This window comes from Molothrus aeneus, chromosome 6 (genome assembly GCF_037042795.1).
Source record: "Molothrus aeneus isolate 106 chromosome 6, BPBGC_Maene_1.0, whole genome shotgun sequence".
Taxonomy (NCBI): Eukaryota; Metazoa; Chordata; class Aves; order Passeriformes; family Icteridae; genus Molothrus; species Molothrus aeneus.
Genome location: NC_089651.1, coordinates 57,178,611 through 57,197,927, shown reverse-complemented (window position 1 = coordinate 57,197,927; position 19,317 = coordinate 57,178,611). Strand labels below are relative to the sequence as shown.

Below are 19,317 nucleotides of genomic sequence, written 5' to 3'. Positions count from 1 at the left end.
TGTGTATATCTGTAGTGAGATGAGGCCAGACTTAAATCATAATGTTACAACAGGACTTGGCCAAGCTCTTTGGCTTTGTTTGTGGATCTGAACTGGAGGTTTTTCAGACAGATTCCCAAAAACATAAGAGAGAAGTTGCACAAACTTGTCCTTAAGGTTACTGTGACCTGAAGGAAGAGTGGAGGAGTAAACTTTGAGAGTTGTTCCCATCTTTGACCATTCACCCACCTGCAGGGAATGGTGCCTAAGCCAGCCTAAGGAGGTGCCATTCTTCAGTTTTTTACTTAGATATGGAAATTACAGTTCAGAGGAGCATAGCATGCTGACTGTGTCCCTCCTAGATCCATCATGCCTCAGCCATGCTGTCCCATCGCCTTCCTGTCGATTCCTTTCAGCTGCCAATTTGTGGTTTAAGACATTCCTGAGCCAGGGTTTATCTCATGGTCAGCAGCCACTATTAGGTCTATCCTCCATTAACACCTACTCCTGGATAAGGCTGTTTATATTTCTGGCCTCCATTTTTTGCAATGAACTCCAAATTATAACCATGCACTCTGTGAAAAGGCATTTGCTTCTCTATGTTTTTAAACCTCTGACCTCAAAACAATTGTAAGTGTCCTTTAGGTCTTGGCTGGGAAAGAATGAAAAACCCTTTCCCATTCATACAGCTCATGTGGTTTATGATTGTACAGATCTTGCTCATATTTCCCTTTTGGTTTTTTGCTTCCCAGACTTAGAAATATCAAGCTAGGCAGTCTCTTACCCTTCACAACCATGTTTTGTGCCTTTCATCACCTTTGTCATCTTTTTCTGTGCTTTTCCTAGAACTATTCTGCATTTTTTAAGATGGAGGGAGCAGCAGACTTGCACACTATAAATGGTATGAGTGTGTCATTTATACAGAGCCTGAGTGACAGTTTTGGCATTTCTGTCAGTTGTTTCAAACAATTACCAACAGTCTACTTGTCTTTTTGATTGCTGGTGAGCTCTAAGCTGTTTTATTTCCAGGGGGTTTTCCACTACTACACTAAAACCTTCTCCAAGAGTGCCAGGTTAGTAAGATTGCCTGTGCTCTGACTTGTTTATCCGGTAATTTACCCATAATTCAGATTGCACAGCCTTTCTGCTTTATTTTCTATTTGTTGCCACTGCATGTCTCCCACCACTCTGCTGCTCAGGCACATCAGGAGATCCTCTCAGTGGGTTCCTTGAACAGCTCTGTGCCACAGGCTGACTGCTCAGGGGACAATCCAGCTTGGCAGGAAGCACTGGGAAGAGCTCAGCCTCCCTGAGCACTGGAGGGCACAGAATGAATCACCCTGCCACGCCTGGAGCCTGATCTCCAAGGTCCTGCTGAGGAAAGGAAGAGAATCCACACTCCTGCAGACCTGGCTGGCCCCCAGAGCTGTGCAAGGAGGATCAATGCAGCCATCACCAGATGGTGCAGCTGCATTCAGCCTTGCAAGGTCATGGTGTGCAGGGATGTTTTGATTCTTGGAAGAAAATACCTAACTGGGGATGTTTTTCCACTGCATGGATGTCTGGAGAGTAGGCAGGGTAGGTTCTGACTTCATGTCACTGCTCAGTTCTCTTTGAGAACAGGACATTTGGGCTTTGGCTGGGAGTTCAGAATAGGGGTGTGTTCAGATGCTGTTCAAGATGATCTGTTCCAGACTGGTTTGAGTGGATAAACAAAATTAATTAGATTCACATCATATGAGTCCACAGGATTGATTTTTTCCTGCAGCAGAAAACTGGCTTGCACTGCTGTTCACCAGAAATATTTAAAACTGCGGCTCACCTGCTTTTTTCCACGAATTTTTCAGTACTTGCTAGGTTTATTTGAAGTCTGGGTAGAGGAATCACATGATTACATGAGATTCTAATGAACCACTGTATAGAAAATGTTCTTTAAGTCCTCATTACTATTATGGATGAAGCTCCAGCATGGCAAAGTACTTCACCTTGTGTGATTAAGCAGAGGAAATGAGCCTTTAACCATCAGATTTTTGTCTTCTCCCTGTTTCTGACAGTAAATATGTGAGCCAGCCATTACTTCTAACAAGTAATGCTTGGGATGACTTTCATCTCTGCCTGCTCAGGAAACTGAGGAAAAGGTAAAGGGAAATTTTGACAGTACTATGGCAGTCTGTGATTGTAATTCATGTTTATCTCTTAAGTTAGACTCTTAGTGCCTAACATTCTTCACTGCTATTGCACTGAGCCCTTTGAAAGGGCTCTAAGCAAAGTAAAATCTATATTTGATGATTTGGAATTTAGAGAGTGAGTGCTCCAGCCTTTCTAAGGCCTTCAGCCTTATCCTTTGGGTACCCATGCTGGGTGCTTTAAAGTTTAGGCTGTCTTTAAACCTTGTCTGCAGCCCTGAGTGAGTCCTGGTGAAGTTTTCTAAGACCTCCAGGTTTCCCATGATGGTCAGCGTGGATTCTGCCCTGGCTTCAAGGGATACCTCATAACTCAGAAAATCAGAAGTGGTGAAAGTACAAAATGACAGATACTGATCCTCTTGAAAAGGTAAACAGGGGATGTTTTTATTTTATGGTGTCATAAGGAAGTGGTGAATCCAGACATGAAAGCAATAGCTGATGCACAGCTGATAAAAGGAAATCTTTATTTCTGACCAGCTCAATGCTGTGGGATACTGGAATCCAAGAAGGTATGAAGATTAAAACCAGGGAAAATAAAATTACCTAGAATGATCACAGCTAATGCTAAAATGCATTTCAGAAGGAACATCAACACAAAAATCCTAAGTCTACAAGTCTTTTATGAGAAGAGAGTACTCCATGTTAAAAGATCTGGAGCTGGTCACTCCTGGAAACAAAATTGCAGAACCTGGGGTGGCAATTTCTAAAACTAAGCCTGTATTCCTCCTCAGGATGAGCTGTCCTAACCAAGCTCAAAAAAATTTTAAACACTTGTCTTCTCCAGTTAATAGTGACAGAGCAAGGAACTTAAAAGCCTTGAAAGGAGACCTGTCAGAAGTGTGATTTAAGAGTCTACAAGTTTTTCTGGCAGAACAGTTGCTTCCATGTGAGGAGTGATCACATTACTGAACCTGTTCCACCTGCTCTCTCCAGAGGAGGCAATCAGAGACAACCTGCTTTCTCTGAGGCTTGGAAGGAGCCTTGGCTCGGTGCTCCTGTGAAACTTGGACTTCTAGAAGAAGAAAACAACGTGGAGAAGGGGGCAAGCGAGGAAAGGGGATGGCAGAAAACAGAGACAGTCTGCTAGGGAATGTGAAAGATGGCAGAGCTGAGGTGAGAGGAGTGGTCTGGAAAAGAAAAGAAAATAGAAAAAGAAAGAAATACATTAAAAAAAGGCTACAAGCTGTCAGCCAGTCTTGGCACCATCCAGCTGCGGTGGGGTCGCTCAGAGGACCGCATCTTAGGGAGTGCAACCTCATTCAGATGATGCCGGCTGAACAATGCCACCGGGAAGGCAGGATTTCATTGTTCCCTACCCAGCTCACACCGCTTTGCTGTGAAATCTGCAAAGCAATTACAACTAATTAAATTCCGACTTTATTAAGTGCGATCAAACCCCCGAAGACAATCCACCCTAGAACCAAGCGTGCACGCCGAGTGCCAGGCACGTTAATCACCCGCAATTAACCCCCGAACACATCCTGGTGTTCTCCGCGCACGTTCTCCCGGCGGAGCGATGCGAGGAGGCGCCGCTGCCCGGGGCGAGGTGCGGGGGCAGCGCTGCTGCTGCTCCGGCTCCGCGTCGCTCCCGTCCGGGCCGCCGGTCCGAGCGGCGGGCGCAGCCCCAGCCCTTCCCGGGAGGGGCTGAACGGGGAGCACCGGAGGGTCGGAGCCCCTCGGGGGTGTCCCGGAGCTCGCCGCCGGGGCTGTGTCCTCACTCGGGGCAGGGCCGGGGCTGCTCCTCGCTGCGGGCCGTACCTGGGCGGCAGCAGCAGCGGGCCGGGCTCCCCTCCCGTCTCCGCCCTCACGGCGCGGCCCCGCGGCTCCTCCCCGCCCGCTGCCGCCGCCGCCCCACGCCCAGGTGTCCCCGAGCCGGATCGCGCCGCTCCCCCGCGGCAGGAGCAGCCCGGGCCGGCGGCGGGGGCGGGCGGGGCGGTTCCGGAGCCCCGGCAGAGGCAGGGCCCGGGGGCGGGCGCGGTGCCGCCGCCCGGCCCCCTGAGGAGGCGCGGCGGGGCTGCGGCGGGCCGGGCCGGCAGGAGAGGCTGGTGCCTCGCCCGGCGGGAGCGGGCTCTGGCTCTCCTCCCGGCTCCTGGGCGCCCCGGGGGCGCGGCCATGTCCGGAGCCATGAAGTTCAGCGGGTACCTGAAGGTGCGGATCGGGGAGGCGGTGGGGCTGCAGCCCACCCGCTGGTCCCTCCGGCACTCGCTCTTCCGCAAGGGATACCAGCTCCTGGATCCCTATGTCACCGTCAGCGTGGACCAGGTGCGCGTGGGGCAGACCAGCACCAAGCAGAAGACCAACAAACCCACCTACAACGAGGAGTTCTCGGCCACGGTCACCGACGGCCATCAGATCGAGCTCTCCGTCTTCCACGACACCCCCATCGGCTACGATGACTTCGTGGCCAACTGCACCTTGCACTTCCAGGACCTGCTGCGCTCCGCCGCCCCCAGCGACACCTTCGAGGGCTGGGTGAGTACCTGTCCGGAGGAGAAGCCGGGAGGGCTCTCTGGGCATGGATGGAGGGCACTCGCGGAGCCGGGGCTTGTCCTTGCATGCCTGTGCCGCAGACACGCAGCCCGGTGTGTGTCTGCAGGTACACAGGTGTGTTCCTTCACGCATCTCTTTGTGTCCCTCTGCTTCACATTTGCTGTTCCTCGGGGACCCTGAGGACCCTCAGCTGTTGTGGCTTGAGGGTGAGGACGCTGTAGTCTCCCCTGTGAAGTCTCTCCTCATGTTTGTAAATGAACGGAGACAAGACCTGTAATACGTAACTTGTAAACGACACCAGCAAATTCGCACAAAGGTGTTCCTCCCTCCTTTTGCTCAGCACACAGAGGCGCACTTGGAGACTCGGATACCTGGCTTGGATGTATTTCTGCCCAGCTCTACACATGCTTGCACAATAGTTTGATGTGTGCATGCGGATTTCTTTGACTTCTTAGCAGAATGGCAGGACTAGTCTTGTGTCTGTTATGTACACTGCTGCTCTGGGTCAGTGCAGTTTCACTCTGAGCTAATTCTAGGTTATTTTCAGGTAAATGTCACTTGTATGCAGCCCAGAGAACCTCATTTATGGATTAGTTCTGATGGTGACAGAAACAGTACAGTCTCTAAGGCTGTACCTTTGCTTCCAGTCTTGTAAAGGAGGATGAGGTTACTGCATTGATCCAGACAGTTTGCTGGTAAGAGTTAGTTTAATAAAAAAAGGCATTTATTCTGAGTAGAGAAGGTGCAGAAGAGCTGAGAATGTTCAAGGCTGTGATGGGTATAAACTTTTTGAGGCTGAGGAGTTCAGGATGTGTGGTCAGATAACCACCACAATAAAACCAGATGTTGAGGCTGACAGCGTAGAGAGCAGATAAACATCTTGATCCTATCACTGGGGAGAATGCTGGGACTTTCTGCTCTCTGTGTCTGTGGCTGAGGTGTGATGCTGCACCTTTGGAGCGATAACAGACAATGATTAATTCATGTATATTGGGGCCATTTAGTTAGATACCTTGTGGATAGGTGTGAGGTTTGTGCACTGGAGGTGTTCTCTCTCAGACGGTCCCTGATGTAGTTTTTGGGTCAGACAGAAAGGTCCCAGCAATTCTCCAGTGGCTTAGCTGAGGTGCTGCTCCTGACAGCCCAGCCTGAGCTGAGGGCATGAGCTTTGCCTGGTGGATGCATGCTCAGCTTTCCAGGCTACCTGTGCCCCTGGAAAGTATCTGCTCAGCTCCTGGGATTCGTGCTAGGCCAGGTTCAAGTACAGAACAGACCCCCATGGGCAAGGCAGAGGAGTGAGCTTGGGATAGAGCTATGTGTTTTTGAGGGTTTTCTTGATGTTTGAGTTGCTGGGGATGTTTGCTATTGAGAGAGGCCCAGTCCTATAAGGAGGCTGGAGTCCTGGTCACACTGGAGCTGGTGACATGTGCTGCTCTGCTGCAAAGGGGGTGGCCTTATTTACATTACTAAAATACCTGTCATAATACTGCTGCTGGTGTGGATGCACATACATTTCTTTCATTTAGTCCATCCTGCAGTGCTGATTTTTAGGGCAGATGCAGACTGTGGCCTGAAACGTTCATCTGAGGTGAGGGAAAAGTTTCTAATCCTTGCAGGATAGCCATGTGTTTTATGAACTCCTGTACCTGTGAGCTGATGGGTGCAATGGGGTGGGAAATCAGTGAATTCTTTTAACTAGATTGATGTAAACTGGTTTTATATCTGGGCATGTAGACAGAGGTTAAGAGCTGCTGCTCTCCCTTTAAATGAATGTCTGAAACTTACAGCTGGGGTGGATTTAGAGGGGAATGAGCAAATGTGTGCCTTCTGTTGCCTTTCTCTCTCCCCTCCCTTCTGATTTGCTTTGTTAGCATCTCGCATAGCGTGCAGCCTGGATCACATGATGACAGGGAACAGCATCTTGCCCTGATAATTTAATATGTCTTGATAAATCCAGCAAGGCTGTCACGGGAGTTTGTGTAATCAGAAGGAGAGGAAATGCTGGTTTGTACTAACCCAAGGTCTACGAGCTGCTGGCACAATGCAAAACACCACAAGGAAATGTACATTATTTTGAAACACCTCCACTCCAAAATCTTTTATTTCTGTCCTTTTTCCATCCCCAAAATAAAAGCACAGGTAGGCAACTAAGGAGTGAATCGGGTGAGAGGAAAATTGATGAATCTTCCCAAGTTTAACCTGGCTTCTGCTTACTTGGCTGTGCACAATTTTTCATTTTGATTTGAAATAGAACTTTTATGTTCACTTTTCAGAGACAGGTAAAACAGAATTTTGGTAAAATCCAAGTGATTAATAACAGGCAAACAGGGCAGTTGGCTGCTGTCAGCTCTCAGGCTCATGCTGCTCTGTTTATAAACATGGATTTTCTCCTGCTGGGGAAAAAAAAAAGAAAAAAGTGATTAGTTGTAACATTGGTCAGCACCTTTTGTGAGAACTGATGGAAGTTTCAGAGAGAGGCAAGGAGGAGCAGTTGGTGTGTAAGAGTTGGTGCTTCCCAGATGACTTGCAGGTACATCACTGCAATTATGACCTGAACACTTATGCAGATGAGTAAGTGTATGGACATGAGCTGTCTCATCAGTAATGCTTATACACCTGAGTCATCCCACTGGGTGCTGGGGCAGTGTTCTCTGTTCATGGTTTGCTTTAAAATTCATGTTTCAGAGACTTCAAAACTGACCCTTTTCCTTCCAACCATTTGGGCTGTTTTCCAAAGTCTTTCTAGTAAACACATTAGCATGGTCTGGATATCTTCTAATTTGTGAGTTTGTTGTTACACACATTTGACTAATTTTCCACAGATCAAATTTGCAAGAGCTTATTAGCTTCAAGATCCTTCTTGCTCTTTCTCCTTTCTTATATTAACTTGTCAGGTTTCAGCAAAGTAGATTTTACCAACATTGCCAATTAAATGCCATTGTGCTTTCAGCGTGCTGTGTGGCAGCCACAGCTGAGCACCATCTCCCCAGTGCCATGTTCTGGCTCTGGTAGGCATTGCCTGTGTGGGTGTGAGGTTGTGCAAACCTGAATGGTTGCATTTTACCCAGGTGTGCATGACCAGGTGCAGGGAGGGAGCTGAGCTGCCTGCTCTCTGGAGCTGTTTGCTGGGATTTACATTGGGGTTGAAACTTGCCTCTTGAAAGCATTTAATTTTGCACTAGCCTCTGCTAGAATCTTTTTACTTCACATATGCACCTTTGAAAGGTATTATCTCCTCTTTGACTGTCTCTGAGTGCAGTATAGAATGCTGTCATATATCAGTGAAACAAATGGAGCACTCAGTGTAGCTGAAATGGGAGATGTTTACAATACCTGAGTTTTATGTAGTAGCTGAAGTAATTTTTAACCTTGGGGAAAGACTCTTTACAGATACTGAATAGCATTGTTACGAGGGAATTATTTATTCACAATTGTAAAAATTATTAGTCCCTGGGCAGAGATGCCATAATTTGTAAGACTTTAACAAGGAATAGACATTTAAACTTTGAAGTAGCAAATCATGAGAGTACACAGAAGGAAATCACATAACAGATGGGCTATAAGATTAGTGAGCCAGTCACAACTTCCCGATGAATTTGTTGCTCGTGTGCAGGAAGAGATTAAGGCAATTCTTGTGAGTTCCTTCACTTCAGCTCTGTCCTTCCCTTTTTTTTTTTTTCTTAAGGCAGAAATAATTGTGTTTTACCCATGTTTACATACAATTGTATTTTTTGAATGTGAAGTTCAAGAGTTAAAAGATAAGTCACCTTCTCTCCAGAGCATCATGGCCATGAGAGAGAGGCAGGGTGCTGCAGGTCAAATATAATGTTTGCTGCTTCTTTTGGCTCCTGCTTGACTGCAAAGTTCTTCAGGTGGGCAAAAGTTGCTTCAGGAGGCCAAAATACTTTATAGCTCTTGACAGAGGATTTTGTGGTGCAGTATTTTGTGTCTGTCCAATTGCAGAGATAAATTAAGCTTGTAGAGGTGGAATAAGTGGTGTCTCCATCCACAGGGCAGGAGCAGGCTGGGGTGAAGTCCATTTGACTTCTGTTTCCAGGCATGTGACAGTGATGTACAAAGTGAAGATCTCTGATCTGTGTGAAGGTCACACTGCATATTAATTAGGCTTGAGTAAAATGAGCTCTTTCCCTAACTTTTTGGAAGCCTTGTTTCTGTAATTGTTATTGCTGATATGCAGTTACTGTGTTGAATAGGACTCGTGGAGAGAAACACCCACTGCAGAAGGTAAGGTAGGTCTGAAAGCTACTGGAATTTCAGCTTTTCTTTCTTTGCTTTAGCATAAATTTGTCCTTTGACCCTATGAACATATCCCCTCAAAATGCCAAGAGAGACCTATGCACCACAGCTACCTGAGAGTGCCCTGCAGCCTAAAACAAAGGCTGTGATAACTAAGGGAAAAATTGTTGCTATTTGTCAGGTGTTTAATAGTCCGTGGGGGTGTGATGCTAAAAACAGTTGTTCTGATGGAGGCAGATGAGACAGCTGACTGTCACAAAGAGCTGCACATGTCCTGCCCTGTTTCAGCATCAGAAGTGGAGCTATTTGGAGTCCTGTTTCTTGCTCCTCCCCAATAAAAGGCCTGGCTGGCAGCTGTGAGAATCCTTGGAGAACATGGAGACTGTGCTTGAGAGTGTGAAGATTTGACCCAAGCATGAGAAGAGCCAGTTTCCAGTGGTTGGGGCCAGTAGGGGGGTGTGGGACTGGAGATCATGTCCTGGCTTTGAACTGAGTGCAGCAAGATGTGGGTTTGGCTATCAAGGTTTTCTGGGGGGCAGTGAAGTGATAGTGTTCCTGTCCCCTTCAAAGATGCTGTCACTGCATTCTTTGATGGCTGTGGCTGAGGGGGGGGGGGAAATTCTGTGTCTGGGGCAGAGCCAGAATTCCAGGAGTGTAGGACAAGGCAGGACAGAGTCCAGGCAATCAGGTGCTGCAGTGACCTGGAGGGAAATGGTCACATGGGTGATGGGCACCCTTTGGGTACTCCTGCCACCAAGAGCAGTGGCAGTCACCTCGAGGTGACTGGAATGATGTGCTGGAGTACTGGATCCATCCCTGGGACCCCCAATAAAAGAGGAACATGGACTTTTTGGAGGGAGTCCAGAGGAGGCCATGAAGATGCTCAAAGGGCTGGAGCAGCTCTGCTGTGAGGACAGGCTGAGAGAGTTGGTGTTTTTCAGCTTGGAGAAGGCAAAAGGGAAGCCTTACAGCACCTTCCAGTGCCTAAAGGGGCTAAAATAGAGCCGGGGAAGGATTTTTGACAAAGGCATGGAGAGACAGCAAAAGAACAATGGCTTTAAACTGACAGAGGAGAGATTTAGATTGGATGTAAGGAAGAAGTTTTTTTACAATGAGAGTGGCAGAGGTTGCCCAGAGAAGCTGTGGATGCCCCATCCTGGGCAGAGTTCAAGACCAGGCTGGATTTGGCTTGGAGCAACCTGGTCTGGTGGAAGGTGCATGTGGCAGATGTGGTGCACACATGCATGGTGTGGAATGAGTTGGTCTTTAAGGTCCCTTCTGTTCTGTGGTTCCATCAAGCCCTTGTTGATGTGGTTGGCTGGAGTGGGGGGCTGACTTTGATGCCAGGGGTACCTTTACATTCCTGCTGATGGTGTTGCTGCTGAACCAGTTGAAAGCCCTGGTTGGAGGGAGAAGAGGCAGCCAAGGGCTGATGCCCACATTGCCTTTGGTCATGTTAGAAGCTCATGAGAAGGTGTTTGCAGACCTGCACCCGCAGCCCTGGGGGTGCTTTTTGCAGAGAGGCTGTGAGGAGGAGGAGGGGGCAGCAGGGAGACCGCAGCACCAGTGAGCTCCGTCCCCAGCCCTGCGCCCTGCTGGCCCCACCTCACCCTGTTGGTGGTTTATATTTAGCTTTTTCCACAGGTCTTTTAGTAAAGCACATTTCACCCAGACTGTCAGAGGCTTTTTGTTTGGAGTATTTTCTGAGTAATGATTTGGTTTCTGGCCATTTTGAGCTTATAGGCAATAAACTCTGCAGAATGGATCGTCAAGGGGACCATTTGAGCTATTGAAATGCCATTAGAAAGTCTACTGATTTACAGGGTAATTCAATATGAGAAACATATCCCTTACTGAAGTGAATAAGACTCCCACCCTTTCTTCACAAACTATCAAGGCTCCTTTGATGTTTTAGGCTTTAGCTATTGTGCTTTGCTAATACAGCCAGGAAATTGGGGGCCTTGTGTGTAACCATGGAGAAAAAGATGAACAGCAGAGTTGCCACATGAAATGAGTTACTGGCAGCTTTTATAAGGTTTCTGGATCAGCCATTGCACCTTCTTGCCTCCCAGATTTCATCCTATTTAAGCATGCAGTTAAGACATGTCAGACCATGCTGCAAATTTAATTTCTTCTGGAGACAATGAGCAATCTTTGCTCTGACTGCTTGCTCCACACCTGTGCTATTTGTAGGGCCGTGCTGGACCCGGGCTGGAGTTGTGGATAACTAACCTGGTGCCGTGTCCTGGTGGAGATCACCATGGGGCTGTTCCTCTCCCTGCCTTTCTGCTGGCTGCTTGTGAGGGAAAGCCCTGCTTTATAATAATGATATCAAAGATAAATGTGTATCTGGAACAAAGAGCATCCAGAAGCATCCCATTAACATTGCTAAGCCACTTAGAGTAAACCAGACAAACAGCTGTATTTCTGCAATGCCAATGATATTTTTGTATGCTTTGATATCATGAGATGTTCTCATCACTTAGGGAGGTCAATTGCTGAGGAAACCATCCTGCTTTAATTTAGGAGCCAGCACCACGAGCAGATGTGAGCCAGCTTTTGTCGCGTTTGAGCAATGCTGCGTGGGAACAAGCATCTCCCTCAGCAGCTCCTGTGCTCTTGATACTCAGTGTCTGTGCTGGGCCCAAGGTGATGGAAAAAATTGCTTTTTCACTGCCCCTGCAGGACCTTTTGTGCCCTTGTTGTGCTAGACCATGTAATCAATGCCCAGATCTATCCCTCAGGCTGCCGGAGCAGTCCGACCGGCTGATGGCCCCGCTCCCTGCGCTGCTCTGTCCTTGGGCTCCTCCAGTGTGGGGCAGGCTGCAGGCAGAAGAGTTGTTCTGGTAACTGCCAGGGTTCTTTTTGGCTGGTCTTCCTTGTGAGACCCACTGCATCTCCAGAAAGCCTCGTGCTCTCCAGCCCACCGATGCTCTGTGTGCTGATGGAGAGATGCAGCCCTCAAGACAGCGATGAGGTGCCTGTGACCTGTGTGACAAATGGATGTCACACCCTGGGCTGGCTCCTCTGAGTGCCACATTGCAAAGCAATTAAGCCCATCCTGGGGAAGATGCTGTCCTGGCCTGCAAAGCCACAGGGCTTTTGGGAAGTCAGGTCTGGGATAAGATTTTCACTTGCTGGCTGGACCTCCGTGGCTCTGGATGGGAATTTCTGTGCTCCATCATGTGGTGTGGAGCTGCCCTTTGGGTCAGCACAGCTCACACAAAACTGAAGCCCAGCTGCTGAGACTGTGCTTACCCAGGAGCTTTGCCAGTCCAAAAAAATGTTGGCAGGGGAAGAAAGAGGGAGGGAGGTATGAATCTGTTAGATGGCATTACATAAAGGGTTTTTCTTGGTGTTCACCTGCCCAGTTTCGGAAGTTTTGAGTTTTGTGAGTGAGTTGGTTGTATTTGTATCAGTGATACAGTGGCAGCTCTCCAGACTCCTTCCAGGTGGGATCTCCTTTCTGTGGAACAGGCAGGAGATGAAGTATTGGTGCAGAAACACAAGCTGGGCAGCTTTGGTAGCTGACTTCAGTTTGTGAAATGGGAGACAGAATAAATAATCTATTTTTTTTTTTTTAACCATGCAAATACTATTTAGGCCTTAGTGGAATTTCTCTCTTATTTTTATTTTTTTACTTTTTATTGTAGTACAGATATTTCTGTCAAAATGGGGAGAGGAGGAAAATGCATCCATGCAGGACACGTTTCTAAATGTGTGATTTGCTGTATGAGTGTTGCATGTCTGCTGTATGTTTAAAAAAAGATGAGTACAATCATTTGCAGTGTGAAATCACTTAACAGATCAGTAGAGCCCAGTAACCTCTGAAAATGAGGCAGTAAAGGACAGGATGTGAGAAATAGGCTGTGGGTCTCTACTGTCCCAGGACCTTACATCTAATAGTAAGAATCACAGTGACAGATTGTCTGATAATGTGCATCCAGGGGCTGAGGAGAGGTGTGAGCTGGAACCTCCATATCTGACACTGTGGTGTTTTTCCTGCCTTTCTCTCATATATTCTATGTTAACCATTCTCAGAGACAGGATTTTGACTTGCCAGCTGGTCTCATTTGGTGTGAAAAAGCAGCTCACACCTCTCTAACACCACCTCTGTTTTCTAGCTCTCTCTCACACTCTGGTCTGCTCTGTGGTTTTTGTTTTGCCTTTGCTTGTTTCTTTTTTTTTTAATTCCTTCAGTCTGCATTTTAGCATAGCACAGTCTTTTGCATGTTTTTTCATGAGAACATTTAATTTTACTCTGTCGTGTAAGCAAGACATCCATTGGAAATTAAATTCTTCATGTACATCTCCACTTGCTAAATTTAGTATCTTAAACCTCCTATGATAGCAGTGGTTTAGGGAACCTAAACCTTAGTTTGGGAATCCTTTTGTCATTTTTGGATAGAAAAATGCTTGCCATCCTTCACAGCCTTATAGATGCTGTAGTGGGTTCAAGCAGGACCACTGGTGCTGGGTGCTGTGGGTGTGAGTCAGAAGGAGAAGTGCACAGTCAGAGGGATCATTTAGGGTTGTGGCAGCTCTCTGGAACTGGCTGGGTCCACAGTCCGGATGGGAAATAGGATGACAGTTTAACTATGACAGTAAAAGTCAGCATGGGATGTCTGTGCTCCAAAGTGCTTTTATCTGACAAAATAGTTGCAAATCAATGCTGTCTCTGATAGCATTGGAACTGGCTTGTCACAATGTGTGACTTAGTTCCTAGAGGGATTCTCTCCACCTAAACTGGTCAGTGTGCTCATGCCATGCTAAATGTATTCAGTTCTGGGCTTTGCTCCTTCAGAATAACAAAGGTTGTTTAAATCAGGAATGACTAATGCAAGACTAGCTTGTCCTGTTTGAATTCCTGCTTTGTCCTGCATTTGCTTTCTTGGTAAACAAGGACATATAGCTTCTTGGCCTTTTCTCCAGGGCTGAAGAGCAGAGGAGAAATAGAGTTCCAAGTAGTGAAATTTGGGATTGATTTACTGCATGTTTTCTTCTATCTCATATCCTTCAATTCTTTTAAATTCTACATGCTTTACATGTTATCCTTCCCTCACATATAGAGTGCCACATACATGAAGCTCTCCATACCTCACTTCTTTCTGGCATCAGTTTTTAATAACATCAATGTGAAAGTTGCCTCCTTCCTTTCTCACTTGTTTTTTAAAACTTTGCCTGTGTCTTCTGTGAGATTCCAGCAGAACAGGAGCCTGATGTTTGCTTCTGCTGTTGTTTGTGAGGTTCACTTCAGCAGATTCCCCATGGCTTCAGTGGAATTACACTGCCAGCTTTGCACTGGCTAACTGGGAGAAGACCTGGACACGTTTCCTTCCCCCTTCTTGCATGCAACAAGAGTTGATAATGATGGCTGGGTTGTACATTATTTATTGGGCACAGTGAGTGCCCATAGTGCTCTGAGGAAGGGGAAGGAACTGGCTTCCATCAATGAGTTTATTATCTAGGTCATTCACAGACTGAGGCATCTCACATTAATGTATTCAATGAAAATTTATTCTCTGAGGCAGTTTGCTCATGAGCCTGGAGGAAGATATAACCATGTGAGGAAATGTTCCTGTGCAGTCCAAATCCATGGTGGGATTTCTTGTCAAAGCTGCTCATTGGAACACACTGCTAATACAAAAGTTGCAGAGCTTTGTGTAGGATGAGCTTCCATCTCCTAATAGGGCTTGGTGGGAGTATTGCTGCTGATAATCAGTTTTCTACATGGAGGCCTATGCTTATCACTTCATTACCTGTTTACTCTGTGAAAAGTCCAGCTTTAGGTACTTCCCAGGAACTGCTCACCAGACTGGTTTGTATGGAGGGCAGTTTACTGGAGATGGTTGAAAATGACCCTGCAACCGGTTTTATAGAAGTTTGTCCCTTGTTTCTGCAAGGGACTCCTGATGTGGCAGGCAAGAAGAAATGCTGGTTTATTTGGCCTTCTTTAATGTGATGGGATGTAACTATGGTTATTTAGTAGCTACTCTGCAAGAAACTAAGCTGTTCTCAGCTTAGAGTGGAGCAGAACTGGGTGGAAAAGATAAGTCATCTTCCTATCAAAAGCTGCCCCTGTTACAATAATCCTATCAATACCTCATGATAGTAACTCATTTTTACCAGGCTTTCAGACAATTAGCTTGAGTATCATCTAGCTTGTCTTGCCAATAGGGATGATGTTTTCACCCCGTTTCCTTCATTCTAGAAAGGAACATGTTCTGCTTTCCTCTTGCTGAAAGGTTTATCAAAACCTAGATCTTCAAAATTCATGCTCATGTCCAAGAAAGGAGCAAAGTCTAGAGCTGTCCTCATGAACCCAGACAGTGAGGCTTTATTCTTTCCCTTTGAGGGACAAAAAGGGTATGATGTAGGCAAAGTAAATGGTAAAGGAATAGATAAAAGTTTCTTTGGTACGTTTGCACTTTAGGTTGAGGCCGATTTCTCCAGCTCTACCTAAAGCACAGTGAAATCCCTCCCCATATTCACTCTTAAGGAGCTGTCTCTGCAGGCCAGGACTCCCTGTGTCCACATCCTTAGGGCTTGTCATCCTCTGGGAGTGACAGTGTTGAACTGAAGGGCAGACCCCTGGATTCTGGAGGATCAGGAATAAGGCATCAAAAATCCAGGCTATGCTGCACATCCTCCAGAGTGTTTTTGAGCCCCTTGGAGACAAAACATGTTCATGTGCTAGTATGACCCTTTCCATCTGGGCTAATATAATACTTAGGAAGTCCTCCAGTGTAGGAATGAGTTTTGTGTTTAAATGTGATGGAGCACTTTTTCAGCAGACCTGTGACCTGTGGGCTCTGGCAGTTTGTCCAGGGCAGATCCAGGAGGGCACCCAGCAGGTTTTTGCCCTCCTCTGCTCCACGGGCAGTCACTGTGCAGCAGGAGTGGTGGAGAGCTTCCTGCTTGAGTCTCTGCTTCTCTCCTACCCATTTCACAGCTGAGCTTGCTAAAGAAACCATCAGCCAGGCGCCAGGCCAGTCAGTGTGGGGGGCTGTTGGCTGTGGTTTTGGAGTCGTGCGAAAGCGCCCGTCCCTTGTGCTGCCTCTGCACGGGAGCGGTGGCGGCCGGAAGAAGAGGCGGGAGCAGAATTTTGGGGCAGCTGGGGCCCTTAATCTGCTTTTGGTCAAAGCTTGATGCCAGCATGGCTTTTCCCTGTATTTTGTATCTACCAAAAGCCTTGGTTAGTGATTTATCAGTTCACAGAATCACAGAATGGTTTGGGTTGTAAGGGACCATGGCAGGGACACCTTCCACCAGACCAGGTTGCTCCAAGCCACATCCAGCCTGGTCTGGAGCACTTCCAAAAATGGGCCAGCCGCAGCTTCTCTGAGCAAATTGTGCCAGTGCCTCACACCCTTGTAGGGGGAAGAATTTCTTCCTAATCTCTAATATTTACCCTCCTTCAGCTTGAACTATCATCAACCCTGTGCTTCCCCAGCAGTTTCTGATGACCACGGTACCAAACCCTGTTCTGAGGTTACCCTGTTCTGTGCTCCTCTGGATGGGTGTTGGGAGCTGTGGTTGCTCTCCTCTCTGTCTTGGGTGAGAGTTGCTGCCTGTGGCTGCCCATCTGCAGGAGAGCAGGGTGTTGGCGCTGTGGTGTGGAGCTGCCTGTGTGCTGTGGCACAGACAGGACACGATGCACCTTCATTTTAGTTCTTGCTTGGCGCTGTGTCTAGCAAGGAGAAACCCTTTTGGCTGGTTATGTTCTTTCTGGTTAGTACTATCTTGGTTAAAATTCTTAGAATTGAAAGCTTTAGAAATTCTGAGAAGGAGCTTAGAACTGAAGCTATGTCTAAAATCATCACTTGATTCATTTTAGAATTGCATAATTCTGATTTAGTCAAGAATAATATTGCAGGATCTGAGTGGATTTCTTCTGAGGAGCAAAAGATCATTCAAGTTGTCACATGTTTTGGCTTATGTGGATGTGATCTCAGAAGGTTTCTGGTGTGTCCTTGCAAGTTTGTCATTTCCCTTTGTCGTGGAGAAAGCTGTGTCTGTGATTAATACGAGGTCACTGATGTTATTTCTATATATAAATAAGCTTAGTGCAAAGATATTGCCTCAGCAATGCATATGCCATACTCATTGTTTTTAAGCAATGCACTTCTTATTTTAGCAACATTTTTGAAGCTCCTGTTCCTGTTTTGGACACGAACATTAGGTGAGAAAAGAGTAACTGAGCTTGCAGGTTTTAAGTAGCCCTTGGTGTCCCTGCGTTTGGCTTCTGAAAGTTTGTTCTGAAAAAATTTTGTGACCTCAGAAAAGCTCATCAGCATTTTCTCAGTATAAGTTTTGTGGTTCATTTCTAGGTTGACTAAACTACCTTTTTATATTAATAGTTCTGGTCGGGGGAAATTTCATTTGCAGAAAAATTTGCAGATCTCTCATCTCTGGAGGTGTGAATTCAAGGCCAGGTTGGATGGGGCTTGAAGCAACCTGGTCTAGGTAAAGTATCCCTGCCTGTGCCAGTGGGGTAGGAATGAGATGATCTTTAAGTCCATTCCAAACCATTCTATGGAATTTGGGTTTGCTGGTTTTGGTTTTTTTTTTTTTTTTTTTTTTTTTAATTACTCCAGTTGCACAAAAATATGCTGTTTCAGTGCCTGAGAATGTTTTTTTTTGCTGTTAACAATAAGGAATTTTTTCTCTTTTGAATATATATGTATATTTTAGCCAGTAAATGGGTAGTTGCAAAATTCTGTACACCTATAGCATTTCTTCTTCCTCCATCTCTGACAATATTAAGCAAGTGTTTCCACAGGAACAGTGCTCTTTACAATAGACAGTGTTGTGGCTTGCTTCAAAGCCACAGCCAGAGCATGTAGGTGTTTGAAGAGTACCAGATCTTTCCATCTCTCACTGTGAATTTTCCAGTGGGTCAGTACTTGTTCAGACTTTCTATCTCAGTATCTGAAACCACCCCCCTGTTTCATGTTGCTCTGTGTGGTAATGCCCCAGAAGCCTTTCAAACTCTGCTGGGCTGCAAGAGGAGTTTTTTTAGAATCACAAAAAGTTGAAATTCGTGGTGCGGCCAAGATCTAGTCAGCAACTCCAATATCAATTGTTCAAAGCCAGGCTGGACAGGGCTTGGAGCAGCCTGGTCTAGTGGAAGGTGTCCCTGCCCATGGCAAGGGGTTGGAACTGGATGATCTTTGGGGTCCATTCCAAACAAAACTGTTTTATGATTTTTTTTTAATGGTTCCATCAAACCCCTTGCTACTGTAATCTTATCTCAGCTCTGTCAATGTAAAGTGTATCAGGAGTTGAACAGTGTTAGGTGTTTTTTTATCTTTCTTAGGGATGTGTGTTTGTAATGTTTCCCTTCACTGAATGTGGGTCAGTCATTAAAAGGGACTGGATCTCTTAATTTACTTCCCTCCAAGGTGGCTGCTGAGAGGACAGGAACTGAGTGGCTTCTTGGCTTTGTATTACAGGGCTTGGTAAATCTTAAAGAAGGAAGGGAATTTACTTTATTTTCAGAGGACATAAATGCTGTCCAAGGGATTTCTGTCCTCAGCTGGTGAGAATTAAGGTAGAAGACTAAAACTGATGTGACTTTTCCCAGAGTGAATAAAATCTTGCTTTGGGAATTATGGGAACATGTCCCCACATACAGCCAGGGCTGTTTGTCTGCAGGAAGAGGAGCATGAGGTCCACATTAGCAGTGCCACCCAGGTGGGGATGTGCTTTTTTCCAGGAGGGAATTTCTACTTTAAACACATTAGTGTGCTGGAGTTAAAAGCATATGTGTTTGTATATAAAACACATGCAACACTCTGGCACAGATAAAATGCCAAGCCTTCCATTCACAAAGAAATAAAACATTAAAACATTGTCAAGGAGGGAACATGGCAACAGTTGTCCTAAATATGACTGGCTTTGTAGATGAGGCCGTCCTGCTCTTAGCTTACCCAGGATTGCCATGTGCTGGGGCTTGTGGCAATCCTCAGCAAAGCTTTGTTTGCAGAGCAGAAGGTTCATCTGCAGGTTTGTGGGTCATGCTGAGTTTTGAATGGGAAATGTGGTCAGCACCTAAGTTATGTTCTCGATTGACCTGTCAGCAAAACCACTCCAACCATGTTCTGACCTTTTCCTCTACATACCCTTTCTGGGTGTCTCAACCCTCTGGTTTATTTAATCCATGGTAAATCTTGGTCATGTTGGTTCCTCATCTCGAAACCACACTTTGGAAAGAGAAAAAGAAATACTAAAAAAGGGGAAATACGTGACAGCGTGCTGCTGGTAGGTCCCAACAAGCTGCCTGTCAGCTTCCAGTTGTTCACAAAACCCTGGAGAGCCTGCTGTCCTTCAGAGGGAGGCAGCTGGGTCAGCTGAGCAGCACATTCCATTGACAGTGCACCTCGTCACCATCCGGTGGCTAGCA

The 19,317-nt window shown here is 46.5% G+C and overlaps 1 protein-coding gene across 1 annotated transcript in view; it reads left to right on the top strand.

Annotated features, from left to right (window-relative positions):
• The first annotated feature begins 4,277 nt into the window (after positions 1 to 4,277).
• PRKCH (protein kinase C eta) overlaps positions 4,278 to 19,317 on the top strand; it is a 112,621-nt gene continuing 97,581 nt past the window's right edge. The window contains exon 1 of the mRNA XM_066551656.1: positions 4,278 to 4,637. Within this exon, the coding sequence (XP_066407753.1) occupies positions 4,278 to 4,637 (360 nt within the window). The remainder of the gene's footprint in view (positions 4,638 to 19,317) is intronic.